Consider the following 18,111-nt stretch of genomic DNA (forward strand, 5'->3'; position numbering starts at 1 on the left):
ATGATCACGTGCGTGAAGTTATGTCTGTTAAGCGGATTTGCAGAACACTTAATCATACATCAAGGAATAAGTTCAAATGAATAATCTCGTTTATTTTGAAATCCAGTTACGTTCGCTTTATTTATGGCCAGCGCTGAGCAAACTTCGATTGTTGTTGTTGGGGTGGAAACCGTAGCTTATTTAATCATTAGATGCAGGAGACTTCTCTCCTTTATAACATTGATTAGACGATCAATATATCTTTGTACGAACTGGATTTCAGTCATGTGATATGGATTGATATTTTTGACAATGATACCAGAAATTTAGGATTCAAAGGAAAGGGCGTCCCACTTCTTATTGCAAGACCCTTTTGCTATCTATCACAGTTAAAACCTCAAGGTGCAATCAAAGACGAAGTAGCATCATAGTAGATGTCAAATCCATCTGCTAATACACAGGGTAAGGTTAATTCGAGGCCAGTGGCCCCACTGGCTACTGTTCTACGCACGAAGCTAAAGCAACCACAGTTCTACTGGTTTCTAGGTCACTTTCTGACCTTATATCATTACTTCAGGTACAGTTTATCGTTCAAGCAGGCGTCCATCCGTCACCAATATGGTTCGGTTTTGTTTTACGTGTTTATAACATACGGCATTGTATTGTACCAGTTTTATAAGTCAGGGCAATTGAAACCATCTACAGTGAAATCCCAATTGAGGACCCTCGACAATCTGCAATATTTCGTTATGACTTTTGTTTTATGGTGCTGTAAAAATTCTAAGATAATTTCCACAGCAACTCTTTCTCCGGTAATATTTGCGTTGTTCCATTCTTTGAATTACTTCAAGGAAAACTTGCTGCCAGCTTTACCGTTGCAGCCCGCAATGAAAAACCTTTTGACTACCAGAATTGCTTTTTTCATCGCAAATTACAATGAGCAGTGTCTTATGATCGCACAGAACTCGGAATTCATTACCTTGGTTCAGGTTATTGTGTTACTTCCAATAGACTTCTTCTGGCTCTTGATACGTTTCAATATTCAAAATTTACTGAAGTTTGTTGCTGTTGCTACGTATCTGTGGTTCTTCAAGTTACGGTACGTGCAATCCCCACAGATGAAAGCTATCATAGACCAATACGACTTAAAAGCAGACCAATTGTTCCAACAGAATGCTCCACAATTAAGTGTACAATGGCAGAAACTGAAACAACTTCTTATTCGCTTCTTTCGTTTGATCCCCGTTTAAGTTGATTCGTTGCTGCCACTTCAAACCCACATTACGTTCATTTAACCAACTGCTCTATACATCTGCTTTTTAACCGTATCTGCTTTCTGCTTTCTGTTTTGGTCAAGTTTCCGCGTGAATTATAACAAAATATATATTATATCCTTATCATTATCATTATCATTATCATTATTATTATAGATAGACATCTATGAAACAATTCCTTTATATTCTTATGTATACCCCGTTTCTGTTAAACTGTCTATAACTTGTAGATTTAAAACTTATGTTGACAAACTATCCATATATTAAATATTGAACTTCCAACCTCGCATCATACATATATGTTCGTATCATACTGTTCCTATTTTATGGCAGCTTTTAGATACGAAAATCTACTTTCTGACCTTTTGTATCACTCAATACGTTGACGAAGAACGCCTTCTTTGTGGCAAACTTTAAGGAGACCGGCCGGCCAGCAGCAGTCAGCAACAGCCAGCTGGACCATTTATATAACCTATTGAAACACGTCCTTATACACACACATACACACACATTCACACACATACACACACAGATATATATATATATATATATATATCAGGTCGTATACAACAGAGGCCCCCACTGAGAAAAACAGGTGCCCAATAAGCTGCAGGAGAGTAGAGAAGTACGTTTGAGTGTTTTTTATCGTATAATATAAGTTACAATCTATCATTGTCGAGATAATGAACAGCGAATACGACTATTTGTTCAAACTTTTGTTGATTGGTGACTCAGGTGTTGGTAAGTCATGTCTATTGTTGAGGTTTGCAGATGACACTTACACGAACGACTATATCTCTACTATTGGTGTAGATTTCAAGATAAAAACTGTTGAATTGGATGGCAAAACGGTCAAGTTACAAATCTGGGACACAGCAGGCCAGGAGAGATTTAGGACTATCACGTCGTCTTACTACCGTGGTGCACATGGTATTATAATTGTATATGATGTTACAGACCAGGAGTCGTTTAACAACGTGAAAACGTGGTTACAGGAAATCGATCGTTACGGCACAGCAGGAGTTGTCAAGTTGCTAGTTGGTAACAAGAACGACTTGAAGGATAAGAAAGTAGTTGACTTCGAGGTTGCGAAGGAGTTTGCGGATTCCCTATCCATTCCTGTATTGGAGACAAGTGCATTAGATTCCAGTAACGTAGAAGAAGCCTTCTTAACTATGGCTAGGCAGATTAAAGAGACAATGTCTCATCAACAAAAGGACACGGGCAAGAAGGATGACAAGAGTGGAGTCAACTTGAAGGGTCAGTCTTTGACTGGGTCGAGCAGCGGATGCTGTTGAAAGGCATGGCAATTGTATTGTGCCGGATCAGCGTCCGGGTTTCTCCCGTCTAGGGTGCCAAATAACTTTCTGTTCTTAGTGTGTGTACATATCATTTTTCATCATTTACCCCGTCATCATCGTCGCTACAACCTGAATACATATATAATGTTTATCATGATACTACGTCATACAGGCTTCCAATTGTTTTTCTGTTCGATCTTATAGACAGGTGATGATATAAATACCTTATTTCTCCATCCTTCTCCATCTTTCTATCTGTTAAATCTACCATTGTTTAAATTTTTACTCTAATACATTCCAGGTACATATCAGCTATACATAACGCTGCCGTTCCCTTTCCCCCCTTCCTTCTCTTCTCACTACTGCCTCCTGGCTCCGCCACCGCCACCGGCACCAAAAAACATCGACTTCCGTAAAAGGTACAGCTGGTACCCCCAGTAGAACGGTAACCACACCATTACGCACCACGCCCAATTACTGTTGAATACCAACTTCACCACATCACAAAACAACGAACTGTAGATCACGTCAAATATAGCCCCAGTCAACCCCCCGGACTGGTTCAAATCAATCCCCGCCTTCTTCACCCTCCCTCGCTCGTCATACTGTGGCCGACCCGACCTCTCCACCACATACATACACACAAACAGTGGTCCATGCAAAAGAGCATAGTAAAATAAACTATCCCTTGAAAACACCAGAGAACGAATTCCGCTCAATATGATAATCGGTATGCTCAATGTATATAGCGTCTTTAGGTTTGAAAGATTAGCCGCCGCCTGTTTTTTATCCGACTTCCCTGCCATAGCTAACTCACTGACCTACTATTATATCCAACAACACTCACAAAATCCAAAAAAATCTATCCCTCTATCTTCCTTTCCTTCTGTGTATGCTGCTGCTACTACCTGCGTTAATCCTTCTTTCCCTGTGTAAACCCTCACTTAACCTCTGCCGCCACCGGTTCTCATATATACCAACACTAAATAAATCTGAAAACAAGTCGTCTATTGAAACTTGCCGTTAATCGATCCTGGGGATACCCGTATTTGTATTATGTTACCCGGTCGTGCTTAATAAAGAGCCTACGTCCGACATATTCGTGGCACGTGATAATCATTGGAAAGCGCGACCATTCGTTTTTGCTTTCTTTTTCTCATTTTCATTTTGGCCCAGTTGGCCTCTAATGGAATTGATTTCAACTTACTACTAAACACTTTTGCCCGTTCCAAGTTGGTAGACCTAGACAAGAGATACATTAACTCTCATCTACAGTTACAAAAATATACACATAACAATGGATTCTGGTATGTTCGTCTCTTCATTTGCGTTTTAGATCTCTTCCCGCTGGCTTTTACTGTGCCAAATGCTCTCTATCTTTCTATTCTCGTCCTGCTTATACTCCCTCTCTCTGCTTTCCCCGTTTCATTAAGGAAACAAGATGCACACACACACACATATGTCTGCACATTCATACACACTAGCCATCTACACGCACAAAGTGCTACACTGTTTGACTAGTTTTTTATCGTTTGCCGTTTGCCGTTTGCCGTTTTTCTGGAGTTCCCCCTCCCCGCCAAAAGTGTGTCAAAGTGTGTCTTCCGAAATCACGCATTTTCATCCCGTTACTACGAATGGAATATATGTTAATTGATATTCTGAAAACCGCTGTTGTTTTGAGATTACGCTCGTTTTGTTTTTTTAGGCCAAGATTTTCACATCCTCTACTAAGGCAGGGCGGGCAAGGTATGGCCTCTCTGGCCTGGCCTCTCTGGCCTGGCCTCTCTGGCCTGGCCAGAGAGGCCAGAGAGGTGTTTGAGAATTAGCTGGGTTGTGTGCTTTTTTATTTTTTAATTTTTCAGACAATCTCCACTCAAAAACGCTCAATTGGCCCTCCAGCCGCTAAGGCGTAACATTGTCCCTCCGGATTTGCAATTTCTGGATCATCTTCGTCCGCCTTAGCCGGGTGGGGGGCACCATCGTTGAGCTGGTTTGCCACCTAGGACATGCGTCGGTGTAAATGTTTCGTGTTGGTTTAGCCCCTATTTTTCCGTTTTTCTTGCCCGTCATGGTAGGTGTGGTTCAAGGGTTTCGGTCCCAATTCGGTAACTCGGCGGTTTAGCTGGCACCAGCATCAGCGTCATAGGTCGTGAGTGGTGATGCTGGTTTCTGCCATGATGTGCTTTAGAAAGCCAGAGGATGGGGCGGCGGCGTTGGCGCGGTATGTGCTGATCTGGATGGTGGGTGACGTGTTGGCTGACGTTATCTTGGAGTTTGCAGGAAGGGTTTGATATTGAAATAATTATTGCGTAATAATATACTAACAGTTCCCTTTTTTTGCAGGAGAAGTTGCTGCCTTAGTTATTGACAATGGTTCTGGTATGTGTAAAGCCGGTTTTGCCGGTGATGATGCCCCTAGAGCCGTGTTCCCATCTATTGTTGGTAGACCAAGACACCAGGGTATCATGGTTGGTATGGGCCAGAAGGATTGTTACGTAGGTGACGAAGCTCAATCGAAGAGAGGTATCTTGACGTTGAGATATCCAATTGAACATGGTATTGTCACTAACTGGGATGATATGGAGAAGATTTGGCACCACACTTTTTACAACGAGTTGAGAGTTGCTCCAGAAGAGCACCCTGTCTTGTTGACTGAGGCACCAATGAACCCCAAGTCTAACAGGGAGAAGATGACTCAGATTATGTTTGAAACCTTCAATGTGCCTGCCTTCTACGTGTCCATTCAGGCCGTGTTGTCTTTGTACTCTTCGGGTAGAACCACTGGTATTGTTTTGGACTCTGGTGATGGTGTTACCCATGTTGTTCCTATCTACGCGGGTTTCTCTTTGCCACATGCTATTTTGAGAATCGATTTGGCCGGTAGGGATATGACAGACTACTTGATGAAGATTCTCTCCGAGCGTGGTTATTCGTTCTCTACTACTGCGGAAAGAGAAATTGTCCGCGACATCAAGGAAAAACTATGTTACGTTGCGTTGGACTACGATCAAGAAATGCAAACTGCTGCTCAATCATCTGCTATTGAAAAATCTTACGAGTTGCCAGACGGCCAAGTTATCACCATTGGTAACGAAAGGTTCAGAGCCCCAGAAGCCTTGTTCCACCCATCTGTCTTGGGCTTGGAAGCCGCCGGTATTGACCAAACTACCTATAACTCTATTATGAAGTGTGATGTCGACGTCAGAAAAGAACTATATGGTAACATCGTCATGTCCGGTGGTACTACCATGTTCCCAGGTATCGCTGAAAGAATGCAAAAGGAAATTACCGCGTTGGCTCCATCATCTATGAAGGTCAAGATTATTGCCCCACCAGAAAGAAAATACTCTGTCTGGATCGGTGGTTCCATTTTGGCTTCTTTGACTACCTTCCAACAAATGTGGATCTCCAAGCAGGAATACGACGAGTCTGGTCCTTCCATTGTCCACCACAAATGTTTTTAAAGGAGGAGCCCTACGTATCACCAAATTGTGTTGGATGTCTGTCCCTCTTGTTGTCGTATTTGTCATCCACCTTTCACTGTCATTACCACCTCTTATTTTTAAACATTTTGTCCCTTCTTTTATTTTTCTTTATATTATCTCCTAACGGCTACCTCTCTTTCAAACCCAGCAAAGATGTTTTTAAATCTGCTTCCATCTGGATTGTGAAGTTTGATGGTGATTTTTATTACCTTTTTTTTTCTACTATATATCTGAAAGGGTGCTACTCTGAAAAAAGATAGTTTAATAGATCTTTCTTTCTATATATAACCTGTTTGAAGAGCTCTTAAAAATGACCTCATAGATAAAGCTAATATGGGTGAGGAATCTGAGCACTGTTTAATATTTGAATCAAAGTATAACATCATGTAATAAAACAAATTTTTTTTTGAAGAGAGCTTTGACTTTTGATCTCTAATTATACTGTTTAAAGGCAGAAATGCTAAATGATAAAACTTTTTTTTGAAGTTCTCCATTTTGAAGTCTAAAAGAAATTATACACTGTACGGATCAACTCTGCTTTCCGGTCCAGTACCACTAACTTTAACGGACATGCCAGAAAGGTCACTACTTATTGCAGTCAAAGTTATCATAGTATCTTCTTCAGACGGACTTAATACAGGCTTTTGTTCTCCAAGATCGCCATTTTGACCATCTAAGTATATATCTCGTTGTTTAGTCTTATTTTCTCGCACTTTTTCTTGCACTTCCTCAATTGATTCAGGAGGTGGGGCTGCGGATCGATAACTTCTCTCAATAATGTCAGCTGTATCTGACGAATGATCTTGAGGAATTGGGGGTGGCTTCCCCTTGAGTTTATTTTCTGATGAAATATCATCATGCTCTATGTTTTTCTTGGATTTTTCATTAAACATATCTATTATATCCTGAGAACTCAATCCTAAAGTTTCCGGGAAATTGTACCAAACAACCAGCGTAAGTAGGAATGTCACAGTTCCAAACATGAGGAAAGTGCCCCACTTCAAAGTGGACATCATTAAAGGCGATAAAAATGTCAATGAAAAGTTAAAAACCCAACTAAAGCCCATGCAAACAGATAGCCCTTTCGTCTTGATATCACTAGGTAGTATCTCATTAGTATATAGCCAACCTGCACAACTTAATGTGCTCGCAAATACAGATACAAATACAAAGCATAGAACAATAGTCATCTCACCTCCTCTTGGATCTAGTTTCCATACTAAAGCTGGGTTCCCATTTATAGGACTAACATCAGTTCCATAAAACCACATAGTGAAACCTATAAGACTCATCACAATTGACAAAATAAATGAGCCATATATTATAAGGGCTTTCCTTTGAACTCTATCTAGAAAGTTCAATGGGAGAAATGTAAATAATATGTTCAACAAATATGGAACGCTAGCAGCATTCATTTTATCTTTACCTTCTAATCCAGCCATCTCGCAAATGTATATCAAATAATACATCACCACATTGATTCCAGTAAATTGAACTAAAGTCTGAATAATAATACCCATAAACATTTGATTTATATAAGGTGGCTTTATTAGGTCTCTGAATCTGGCTTTTGCTGTGTTCCCGTACATGTTTAAAATCGCTTGCCTATTAAATTCTAATTTAGATCCACGATTTAATCTTGAAAGAAGCTCTTGTCCTTTATTATACTGTCCCTTCATCACAAACCATCTAGGGGATTCTGGAATGAAAAATGTACCCACTATCACTGCTAAAGCTGGGAGTACCTCTAGACCCCATGAAATGCGGAATGCAAGATGGTTGTTAAATCGATTGAATGTCCAACATATCATGTACATTAGGAAAATAGCAAAAGTCAAGGTGAGCTGTATTATAGCTGTTGCTATACCCTTTCTGTTCGGAGGGAATACTTCGGATAGATATACGGATACAACCACGGACAATGCTCCAACGGAAACACCCTTTACAAACCTGCCAATTGCAACCATGTAAATATCAATTACAAGAACAGAGATAACACAACCAACTATCCATATAAATGAGAAATATCTGAAGCAACCTAAACGACTTATTCTTTCCCCCATATACGCAAATAAAATACAGCCTGTCAACCCACCAATTGGGTGTGCTCCAGACACCATACCCTGCTCAAAAGGGTTTGGATGATTAAAATATTCATTGAAGTAATCTGAACTTATAAATACAGCCATGGATGAGATATCAATACCCAATATTAACCCAACTAAGACCAAGAAGCAGGATATCCTAGGTAAATCATAAACCTTCCTCATTTATGTTTGAAAAAATTCTAGTTTAGTGCCCTTGTTTTCTATGGGATTAATGCTCTACGCGCACATATAGAACACAAACTTTAGGAAACTTTGAGAAGATCAAATCTTTTCTATTTAACAAATCTGAATATTAATAAATTGTATTCACCATTCAAAATATTTGTGTCGCTGACACAAGTAGTGTCTCCATCGTTTGAAAAGACAAATAGTATCCGGGTAATATTGAAAGTGCGAATCCGTCCAGTTTCACACACGAGACATCATGTAAATTTCAATATTGGTTTTAAGATTTTATTCGGTCTATGAAATATTAGACTTATTTGTTAAATTCAACATCCAGTGGATCGAAGATTCGATGTTTTCGTTAATTCAAAGGTTTCAATCAGTTTCAAATGTTGCAATGACGTGGTCCGTTTTTGGGGCCTGCTTTATTATGCTCTCATCTTGGTTTCACCTATATCATGACAACGTATTTGATCTAGATTCTTCAATTGGCAACATAAAACCCTCAGTGAATGTTAGGAATAGTAGGTACTTTGGTTCTGTTAGTGGGAAACCAAAGGAGAATCTCAAGTTGAATTTTGATCTGAATGCAGATCTTTCTCCTCTATTTAATTGGAATACAAAACAGGTGTTTGTCTACTTAACTGCTGAATACCCCGGTACAAAAAGCCCTAATGCGAGTAATGAGGTGACATTCTGGGATTTCATAATCAAAGATAAAGAGCATGCTCAACTCAATTTTTCTAATTTGAAGTCCAAATATTCGGGCTGGGACGTTGAAGAGCGCATGTCTGGAAGAGATTTAGTTTTCAAGTTACATTGGAATATCCAACCATGGATTGGCCCTCTAATTTATGGTGATACGCATGGAGAAGTAAGTGTTAATATACCTAACCAAAAAGAGAAAATAAAAAGAACCAGACTGAGCAGAAACTGAAGAGCCAAATGAGAAAGAAGAACAAGGAGGTCTAAAGCATATGAATTATGTCTTTATTATTCAGCTGAATATATATATATACATGCCCTTAATTCTACGAATCTATATACAGGAAAATCATTAGAATTCTTCACTAGAGACAATTCTCTTTTTTGAACGCAACGTGCGCAAGTACTTCTCATGATCAGACTCTATCTGCGACCAATTCTTAACTTCTCCGCGAGGGTGCATTAGATAATTTTTCATGAAATATGGATATGAAGCTATCAATGACTTCAATTCCTTAGAAATGTTAGGAACTTGATTCAAATAAACGTCTAGCGACTCAAATATGCTCTTATAAGTCGCTGATTTCAGATAAAGCTTAGGTTTAAACGATTTTGGATCATCCTTTTTCTTCTGAAGCACACTTGAAGTATGCGGCACATTTGTTGATGTATAGTTAGTTTTTAAAAGCCTTAACTTATGAATGAGGTTATAGCCATGAATGAATCGTTCATCCACAATTTTCAAACCAGTTTTAATTGTGCTGCTATGTCCGAATAGCTCTATAATAGCTAGATTCCAACTGTGGTTGCTTAGTAGTAACCCATTTTTTTCAAGTTCAAAAAGAATGTGGGGTAATTCTTCGATTCGATCAGACTTTTTTAAGAATTGAATTTTGTAATCAAATATGCCATGTAGGACTTTTGACAACTGTTTTCTTTGTATACCATGAGGTATCGACGTTTTCATATACTCTATCCTTCGTAAAAACCTGTCATATAAACTCTCAAAATCATTCCATTTTTCAGCTTCACCAGCGACTATCATCAAGCTCTTTAGATATACTAGTTTGTTGTTCTGATCGACTCTATTACTGAGGAACAATTTATTATAAGTCTCCAATAAATCTATTGCAGCTTCTGGGTTACCGTATTTGGATATCATCTTTACCGGCCATGAAACTACGGATGGATGTAAAGTTGATGTAGTTAGCTTGAGTTGTTTATCATACACTTGTTGCATCAAAGTCTTAATCCGAGCCGCGTAATTATCAAAGCTCCGTTTTTTTTAAAATTTAGCTTAAATGTAGCTTTAACTAAGATGAGTAATAATAGAGAGCTCACTGGAATTTGATGATACGCAAGTTTTTTGAATAAATCAAGACATTCAGTCGTATAACCAATTTTATCATACTGTGATATTAAAACTTCAAAATGGGCTGCTCTAACCTTTATGACTTTAGATTCCAATAGCTCGTCCAACATTGCTTCAGCCGATTCATAATCCTTTTTATATTCGGCCAAATACCTCAACATTTTTAGATAAAAAACACTGTCTAATTTTGTTTTTGTTTTCATAATTTCTTCGACAAGTGATTCATATTTATCATACTGACTAGATTCCATGTAAGAACCAAGCGCACTGTTGTAAATCATATTAATATTCGAAATGTTAGAGTCCCGATATTTTTTGAATAACTTTAAGGCGTTTTGAGGCATTTTTGCAGAATTGTACACATCCATTAGTGATGAGATGCTTGAACCAGTAGGATTAATACGATAATGTGACTTCATTAAATCAAATAACTCGTGTGCAATAGCATGGTTTCCAGACCGTGCACAAAGGTCAATGACACAGCAAAAATGAGATTCCCACATATCCAATCCATCCTGGGCCATCCTTTTTAAAATCTTGAAACAAGCGTCCAAATTATCCATCTGCCTATATACCTTCAACATCAGGAGGTAAGTCGAAGGCGTGGGTGCCAGATCGTACATTTGGAACAATTCAAAATGCCTAGTGGCCCCACTCCAATCACCAACTCTATAGTACACATTGACCATTGATTGTAATACTGGGTAATTAGGAATCATCCCTCTTCTCAACAATTGGCTGTAGAGTTTTTCTACCAATTCGAGTTCCCCCAAGTCTGATAGAGCATACATGGTTATACCATAATGTTCAATATTAGGCAGCTCGCCTATACGAAATAATGAATTAAATTGATTCCTTAAATCTTCCCATTGTTGCTGCCTAGCATGTGCAATCAACTTGTAGTCGAACTGGTGAAATTCATCGCGTGCTGAAGTGTATTTTTCGTAAACTTCAGTAACGGAGACCCATTCCTTAAAGTGGCAATATGTTGCCATGATAGCAGTTAAGCTAGCGGGAGTCACCAGAAGTTTGTTTTTTACTATATGCTTCCAAACTTGCTTACATTTTTCATATTTCCTACGACGGGCAAAGAAGTCTATCAGTGTAGATGCAAATTGTGATGCAAAAAATGTGCCTTCGTGTTCTTCTATAAGGGGAAGCGCCTTGATACAGTTTTCATCAAAATCACTAAAACTTCTCGAGTAGTGGCTAAGTGATCTTATAATGTTTGAATTCTCAGCATTGGCTCCAAGAAATTCGAAATGCCCATAAAGTTGTTTCACCATTTGAACCCACATTAGAATAGCCAAATCAGACCGTAAAACCGTGTATATATTATCGAACGTTGAGTTTATTAAATTGACCACACGAAGTTTCCCACTCAGCGAAAATTGCGATATAAACCTTTTGACCATCTCTACAGCTTCGTTGTACCTACTAGTTCGTATTAGAGAATCGATATACGTTTTTATCTCCATAATGCTTATGTCGTTTGTAAATCCACCATTAGCTTTCAGTAGATGAATATTCGACAGCTGGGCAATCATTTCAAATTGGCGGTGATCTTTAAATAACTGGAATAAAAGATGCCTGCATTGAGGATTAGACTCATCAATTTGAATATTTAAAACTTTTTCATATTGCTCATGACTTAATTCTTTACTAGATTCCATTTTTTTTATCACTTCTAATGTATCTGATGCAATGTTGGGACAGAGCCGTTTAATATGTTCGCATCGCAAGGAGTTCTCCCCAACGGTTTGAAGTGACCTAATATTTCTCACAAACCTCAGGGCAGCATACATCTCATACCCCAATACCAGTTTCTATCACAATCCTAAATAGCAGTGCCTGTTCAAACTCCAAACTTTAGCAGTGAACTAAAGGTAAACTTCACGTTCAATGCCGTTGAATTGAGAGGTTTTCATCTCTAAATAAACCCGTACACCACCGAAATATAATGGCAGTATTAGGCTCTATTAAACATAATAAAGTATATAAATGAACTACACTTCCTAATTAAATTACTTGAATTTATCAAGAGTTAACTTAGCTCTTTACACTAGTACCTATGGCTGTATAAAGCAGGCGCCTTTCGTTGAATTCTCGATAAATTTTTCAGGGCCATAATATGATCATGAAATATCGCCTCGCATCGTTTTAAACAAGACTAGGTCAACAGCATCAACCACTAATATTGTAATTAGAAAAGAAGCATTAGCACCCACAGTTAAAAATATCTTGTATACTCATGGTTGGTACGGCTAAAAGGTTCACTAAAGAACATAAAATCAAGGAAATTCAAAAAAGTCTTCACAAAAGAGCTAGAATAAAGAAGCAATATTTGAAATCTTTAAAAGTGGAAGGCTACGAACTCCCAGATAAGCAGGAAAAGCCTAAACTCTCCTATGATCAGGTTAAAACCGATAAAAGAAGCAAAGTTGCTCAGAATGAAGAACTGAAGAAGCGGTGCAAGCGACTTCAAAGCAAAGAGTTAGAGGAACGCAGGCAGCACAACTTTGCCAAGATTCAAGAAGCAAAAGAACGACAGTTTGCCAGAGAAAAACGAAGCTTAAGGGTAACCAAGAGGACTAGAAGTGGCCAACCTTTAATGGGTCCAAAGATTGATGATCTATTGGAAAAGATTAAAAACGACAATACCTATACTTCTTGACCGATTCTTTTTTTTTCCAAGCACTGAATTAAATCCATTTATATATTATATATATATGTATTATCAGCTATGTACAGTAGTTTTCGTCCACCTGAATACATTTGATGATCGAAGAAGGGTATTTATTTACATGATATTTATTTTTTTTGACTTTTTTTATGTTCTTCAATTAGTTGTTTCTGCAAGTGAGGAGAAGTCGGAGAGTAATGCTTAAATTCTAAAGAGAATTCACCTTTTCCTTGAGTAGAAGCTCTTAAAGAAGTTGCAAAGCCAAAAAGTGTGCTTAGTGGACATTCTGCAACAATTGTAAATTCATCGTGTCCATTTTCAGTGTCCTGAATAACAGCTTGTAATTTGTTCAATAAGCCTATAACGTTACCTTGAAATTCATTTGGCGAAGTTACAGAAATAGTCATGATTGGTTCCAAAATAACTGGCTGAGCATCCATAAATGCGTGGCGGAAAGCAGCTATCGTTGCTGTTTTAAATGATAATTCATTAGAATCCACAGCATGAATGGCACCATCGTTAATCAGCATATTAACTCCAAGAACCTTGTGTCCAATCAACGGACCTTTCTCGGTAGCATCTTCAAAACCCTTGGCACAAGCAGGCAAATATTTCTCTGGAATATGACCTCCCACTATAGCTGTTTCAAATTTGTTCTCACTAGAACCTTCTATAGAAGATAAGGTGCCGATGACTCTGCCGAATTGACCAGCACCACCAGATTGTTTTTTATGGGTATAATCAAAATCAGAAGACGCTTGAATAGATTCTCTGTATGAAACTTGAGGTTTCCCAGTGACACATTCCACGTTGTATTCACGCTTCATTCTCTCAACATAGATTTCCAAGTGTAGCTCACCCATTCCTGATATAATAGTCTCTTTAGATTCTGGATCGAATTTCACCCTGAATGTTGGGTCTTCCTTTTGGAAACGATTTAAAGCCTTCGAAAAATTAGTTGCTGAGTCTTTAGACTTCGGTGTAACGGATAAGGAAACAACAGCATCAGGAACATACATTGAAGACATAGAATATTTCAAAACACCATCTGAAAAGGTATCACCAGAAGAACAGTCGATACCAAACGTAGCACAAATTTCACCAGCACCAACTTCTTCAACATCTTCCATGTCATTTGAATGCATCCGAACCAGACGAGAAACCTTAACTTTTTTGCCAGTTTTCACATTAGTAATGTAGCCACCCTTCTTTAATTTACCTTGGTAAACACGAATATAGGTTAACTGACCGTACCTCCCTTCTTCTAATTTAAAAGCCAAACCGACAAATGGCTGCACAGATGATGGAATTAGATTTACTTTCGCCTCATTTTTTGAAATATCCAGAGCGGTATTCAAAACTTCCGAAGGATCTGGGAGATAATCAATAATAGAATCTAAAACTGGCTGCACACCGGTGTTTGCCAAAGCAGAACCCATTAAGATGGGTGTAAACTTTCTTGCAATCGTCGCTCTACGGATAGCGTTCTTTATTTGCTCAACAGTTGGCTCCTTCTCATCCAAGAAAACTTCTGCCATCTCATCGTCTACATCAGCCAAAGTTTCAATTAGTAACGCTCTTTTTTCCTCCACCAAATCGTGCAGTTTTTCAGGAATAGGTCCATTTTCAATAATATCACCATTTTCACCTTTATTATAAATTGCAACACGATTAATGATATCTACAACACCCTCCAAATTTGATTCAGCTCCAATTGGAACTTGAATAGCAGCGGCGGGCATCTTCAATTTATCATTAATTTGCTTTATAGCTTTGAAAGGATCAGCTCCCATTCTGTCCATTTTATTTATAAAAGTGATTCGTGGGACATTATACCTACGCATCTGACGATCAACCGTAACAGTCTGAGATTGGACGCCAGAAACAGCACAAACAACCAAAACAGCACCATCTAAGACTCTTAAAGCACGTTCGACTTCGATAGTAAAATCAATGTGACCAGGCGTATCGATTAAATTGAAATGATAAGACTCCTCATTCTTATTCCATGAACAATAAGTTGCAGCAGATTGAATAGTAATACCTTTCTCTCTTTCCAAATCCATAGAATCCATTTTTGCACCGACATTATCACGTCCTCTGACTTCATGAATGGCTTTAATTCTACCAGTATAATATAAGACACGTTCCGTGAACGTAGTTTTTCCCGAATCAATATGCGCAGATATCCCGATGTTACGCAACTTTCTTGAATGCTGAGTATCTTCAGCAGTCATTTTAGGCTTCAGTTTATCCAATATGTCTTTTTCTGCTTCATAAGATCTGCTCAACATAGTTTTATGAAAGTTCCTCTTCGACATGGATATCAGAACACATCTACTCTGCATAGGCAACATGGCAGAGGAGCATACAAAACTCCTGAATAAGTTAACCCTTTCCATCATCGTGGACAGCTGTGGTTCATAGCCTTTTATGTGATGGTTAAAGTAACTCTATCGGAGTGACAAATTTCAAAAATTTTCGTTCAACTTTTTAGCATCGATGAAAGTAAAATTCTTAAAATTTACTAGATGTTGAATGATTACGGATTTTAATATTTTACGCCATACAGTCTGCATTCAAGCAGCACAACTGGCATCAAGACATAATTGGTATATATATTCGTGATTATAAACCCGTCCTAAGTTTCTAATTATTTTTCTAGGAGTGCAGACAGCTTAGCATGCAACTCTACATCATCCTGAATTGATTCATGCAAACCAAACTTGGTAACAGTATATAACCCAAATAATCCGACAATAGTTGTTAAAAAGAATGCAAAATAACCTTTAGCAGTAAACCCAGAAGGCAAAGGCTTTGGTTGTGTTTTCAGACCATCCATATTAAACCAGTCGTCAGAATGCCCTGCTGCATTACCGCTCAAAGGGATGTTGGCCGCAGCACATAGTTCTTTGTAGTTATCTGATAAAGATTCTATAGCCTGTAGCTGGAGTGGAGCCTCAATAAACATAGCAGCAAGACCCTGTTCTAAATGCCAATTAACATGGCAATGAAATATCCATGTTCCAGGATTGTTAGCCTTAAACCTCAAGACAATATGACCGTTTGGTTGTAGGACGACGGTGTCCCTTATTGCAGGGAATTCTGGAAACGGACTTAACGGGTTAGATTCATTATATGGAACTGGTGTTTTGTGGTTAATAAAACTAGGTGATTTTTGTACAATCTGAAAATTGTGACCATGCAAATGAAATGGGTGCGCCCCATCATCAAAGTTGTTAATAACGACTTCAACAACTTCATCATACTCTAAGACAAAAGGATTGATATTACCATATATGAAGGGGGTTTTTGCTAGTTCGCCAGCAGTAAGAACTGTGGTTAGAGTTGGCACATTGGGGGCCACAAAAGAAATATTGTTGAACAGCGCATAGTTCACACCATCAGCTAAGTTTACCATTGATAAGTTTAAGATAATTTGATATTCATAGTCACGATATAGCTCCTGAGGATAATAAGGAGTCAAATAAAAGTCGTTGAGCGCTTTACTTAGGTCCTCAATCAAATATTCGGCAGCAGGAGGCTTCTCCTTATTGTAGCAAAGTTGATTGACTCTATTCAACTGCAACTCAGGTGGAATGACATCCAACATCGTATGGTCGAATTTTTGCATAAAGGCATAATTTCTATCAGTACTATTTTTGGATTTGACCAACACTGATGTCCGTTGACCGGATGCCAAGTATAGTAAATCTGTGGTATTTGGCTTGACGTAAACGCCATCAATTTCGACAACCGTGAACTCATGATCCTCAATATACAAATATTGAGATACAAAAAATGCTCCATTAATAATTCTTAACAAGTAAGTTTTATTGGGTTCGAAGTATACAGTGGCATTTGTAGTATGGTTAAATAGCAAGTTCTGTGGAACTGGTTCCGCCCCAGTAGGATTGTATCTGGATAGAAATTCTTTAGCTAGCTGATAATATGGTTTATAATATATGTCACTGACAAAAAGGGTTAGCTCCTCATCGTAATCGAATGGTGCGTCATCATCGTGAATAATGAATGCTCCTCTCATACCATCTGCATACTGGGCGCCGGTGTGCGAATGATACCAAAAAGTCCCTACTTGATTAGGGACAGTGAAATTGTACAAATAAGTAGCTCCAGGCATAATAGGACATTGTGTTGCCATCTGAGGACCGTCCATTTGCACTTGATTTCCCTCACTTGTGTTATGGAAAAGGCCATGGAAGTGCAAAGAAGTAGTAAGGTTTTCAAACCCATTATTTAGGTATATTTCAACACGATCTCCCTTCTTCACATGTATTTCGGGCAGAGGCCATTGGCCATTAAATGTAATCATACGTTTTTCATGCATCCCATCAGGATTCACCGTAGTCCAGCCGGTTTTGAAATGGAATGTATGTGTCTCTGCAACAACTCTTGAGGCCCTGAGAAATAAAAGGATAGACGCCAAAATATATAATGAATTCATAACTTCAATTAATCGCACTGTTGAGTTGTTATTTCTGAAAATTAACTGAAACCTCCATGGATTTCTGCTGACCTCGAATATATATATAGTCCTTTGTATCCAATAGCTAACCCACTTTACTACCGTTGGAAACATATAGGATCAAGTCCTCCATGCTATTTGTAAATTTAATTTTCTTCATATCCGGGGTGCCAAACGCTTGGGTTAGTAAGCTTCTGGCTGATACGAAGATTACCGTTTAGAGGGCGAGAACAATCAATTAGCTTGATCAACTACTAAGCCATAACACTTCCAGTATAGCAAAATTTTCAGCTGAGGTTATAAACTTATCTGTTTGCCTTTTATCTTAGTATAAAAAATGGGAATCGTAGGACTAGAGTTTTTGCCTAAGACAAGTGCTTCCTTTTTAAGATAATTGGTGGTTATGTTTCTGATAACATCAAGAAACCAACGTCGTCAAATGGATTTACAATTGAAGCGAAGTACTTACTTGGCTTTGTAAGGCCATTTTAATTGTCATCTGCATTTAACTCCAATCTACACTTTTATAGATACCTATTGAATTACCACATAA

At 38.4% G+C, this 18,111-nt stretch overlaps 9 protein-coding genes and 1 further gene across 9 annotated transcripts; 5 read left to right on the top strand and 5 right to left on the bottom strand.

Annotated features, from left to right (window-relative positions):
• Nucleotides 1–413: 413 nt before the first annotated feature.
• PER33 (Per33p) lies at nucleotides 414–1,229 on the top strand (the record flags this gene model as incomplete). The annotated part of the gene is made up of 1 exon (XM_003644508.1): nucleotides 414–1,229. The coding sequence occupies one exon, from the start codon at nucleotides 414–416 to the stop codon at nucleotides 1,227–1,229; it is 816 nt and encodes a 271-aa protein (XP_003644556.1).
• A 707-nt stretch (nucleotides 1,230–1,936) lies between these two features.
• YPT1 (Rab family GTPase YPT1) lies at nucleotides 1,937–2,551 on the top strand (the record flags this gene model as incomplete). The annotated part of the gene is made up of 1 exon (XM_003644509.1): nucleotides 1,937–2,551. The coding sequence occupies one exon, from the start codon at nucleotides 1,937–1,939 to the stop codon at nucleotides 2,549–2,551; it is 615 nt and encodes a 204-aa protein (XP_003644557.1).
• A 362-nt stretch (nucleotides 2,552–2,913) lies between these two features.
• SND2 (Snd2p) lies at nucleotides 2,914–3,360 on the bottom strand (the record flags this gene model as incomplete). Its single annotated transcript, XM_003644510.1, has 1 exon — nucleotides 2,914–3,360. One exon carries the CDS (start codon nucleotides 3,358–3,360, stop codon nucleotides 2,914–2,916), a length of 447 nt encoding a protein of 148 aa, XP_003644558.1.
• A 491-nt stretch (nucleotides 3,361–3,851) lies between these two features.
• On the top strand, nucleotides 3,852–6,018 carry ACT1 (actin; the record flags this gene model as incomplete). The annotated part of the gene is made up of 2 exons (XM_003644511.1): nucleotides 3,852–3,861; nucleotides 4,898–6,018. 2 exons carry the CDS (start codon nucleotides 3,852–3,854, stop codon nucleotides 6,016–6,018), a joined length of 1,131 nt encoding a protein of 376 aa, XP_003644559.1.
• Nucleotides 6,019–6,551: 533 nt separating this feature from the next.
• On the bottom strand, nucleotides 6,552–8,309 carry Ecym_1521 (uncharacterized protein; the record flags this gene model as incomplete). Its single annotated transcript, XM_003644512.1, has 1 exon — nucleotides 6,552–8,309. One exon carries the CDS (start codon nucleotides 8,307–8,309, stop codon nucleotides 6,552–6,554), a length of 1,758 nt encoding a protein of 585 aa, XP_003644560.1.
• Nucleotides 8,310–8,664: 355 nt separating this feature from the next.
• Nucleotides 8,665–9,249, top strand: SPC3 (signal peptidase complex subunit SPC3; the record flags this gene model as incomplete). The annotated part of the gene is made up of 1 exon (XM_003644513.1): nucleotides 8,665–9,249. The coding sequence occupies one exon, from the start codon at nucleotides 8,665–8,667 to the stop codon at nucleotides 9,247–9,249; it is 585 nt and encodes a 194-aa protein (XP_003644561.1).
• A 120-nt stretch (nucleotides 9,250–9,369) lies between these two features.
• Nucleotides 9,370–12,194, bottom strand: Ecym_1523 (the record flags this gene model as incomplete).
• A 446-nt stretch (nucleotides 12,195–12,640) lies between these two features.
• FYV7 (Fyv7p) lies at nucleotides 12,641–13,063 on the top strand (the record flags this gene model as incomplete). The annotated part of the gene is made up of 1 exon (XM_003644514.1): nucleotides 12,641–13,063. One exon carries the CDS (start codon nucleotides 12,641–12,643, stop codon nucleotides 13,061–13,063), a length of 423 nt encoding a protein of 140 aa, XP_003644562.1.
• A 137-nt stretch (nucleotides 13,064–13,200) lies between these two features.
• On the bottom strand, nucleotides 13,201–15,474 carry MEF1 (Mef1p; the record flags this gene model as incomplete). Its single annotated transcript, XM_003644515.1, has 1 exon — nucleotides 13,201–15,474. One exon carries the CDS (start codon nucleotides 15,472–15,474, stop codon nucleotides 13,201–13,203), a length of 2,274 nt encoding a protein of 757 aa, XP_003644563.1.
• A 251-nt stretch (nucleotides 15,475–15,725) lies between these two features.
• FET5 (ferroxidase FET5) lies at nucleotides 15,726–17,672 on the bottom strand (the record flags this gene model as incomplete). The annotated part of the gene is made up of 1 exon (XM_003644516.1): nucleotides 15,726–17,672. One exon carries the CDS (start codon nucleotides 17,670–17,672, stop codon nucleotides 15,726–15,728), a length of 1,947 nt encoding a protein of 648 aa, XP_003644564.1.
• Between the last annotated feature and the right edge of the window lie 439 nt (nucleotides 17,673–18,111).

The sequence above is a fragment of the Eremothecium cymbalariae genome, chromosome 1, assembly GCF_000235365.1.
Source record: "Eremothecium cymbalariae DBVPG#7215 chromosome 1, complete sequence".
Lineage (NCBI taxonomy): Eukaryota > Fungi > Ascomycota > Saccharomycetes > Saccharomycetales > Saccharomycetaceae > Eremothecium > Eremothecium cymbalariae.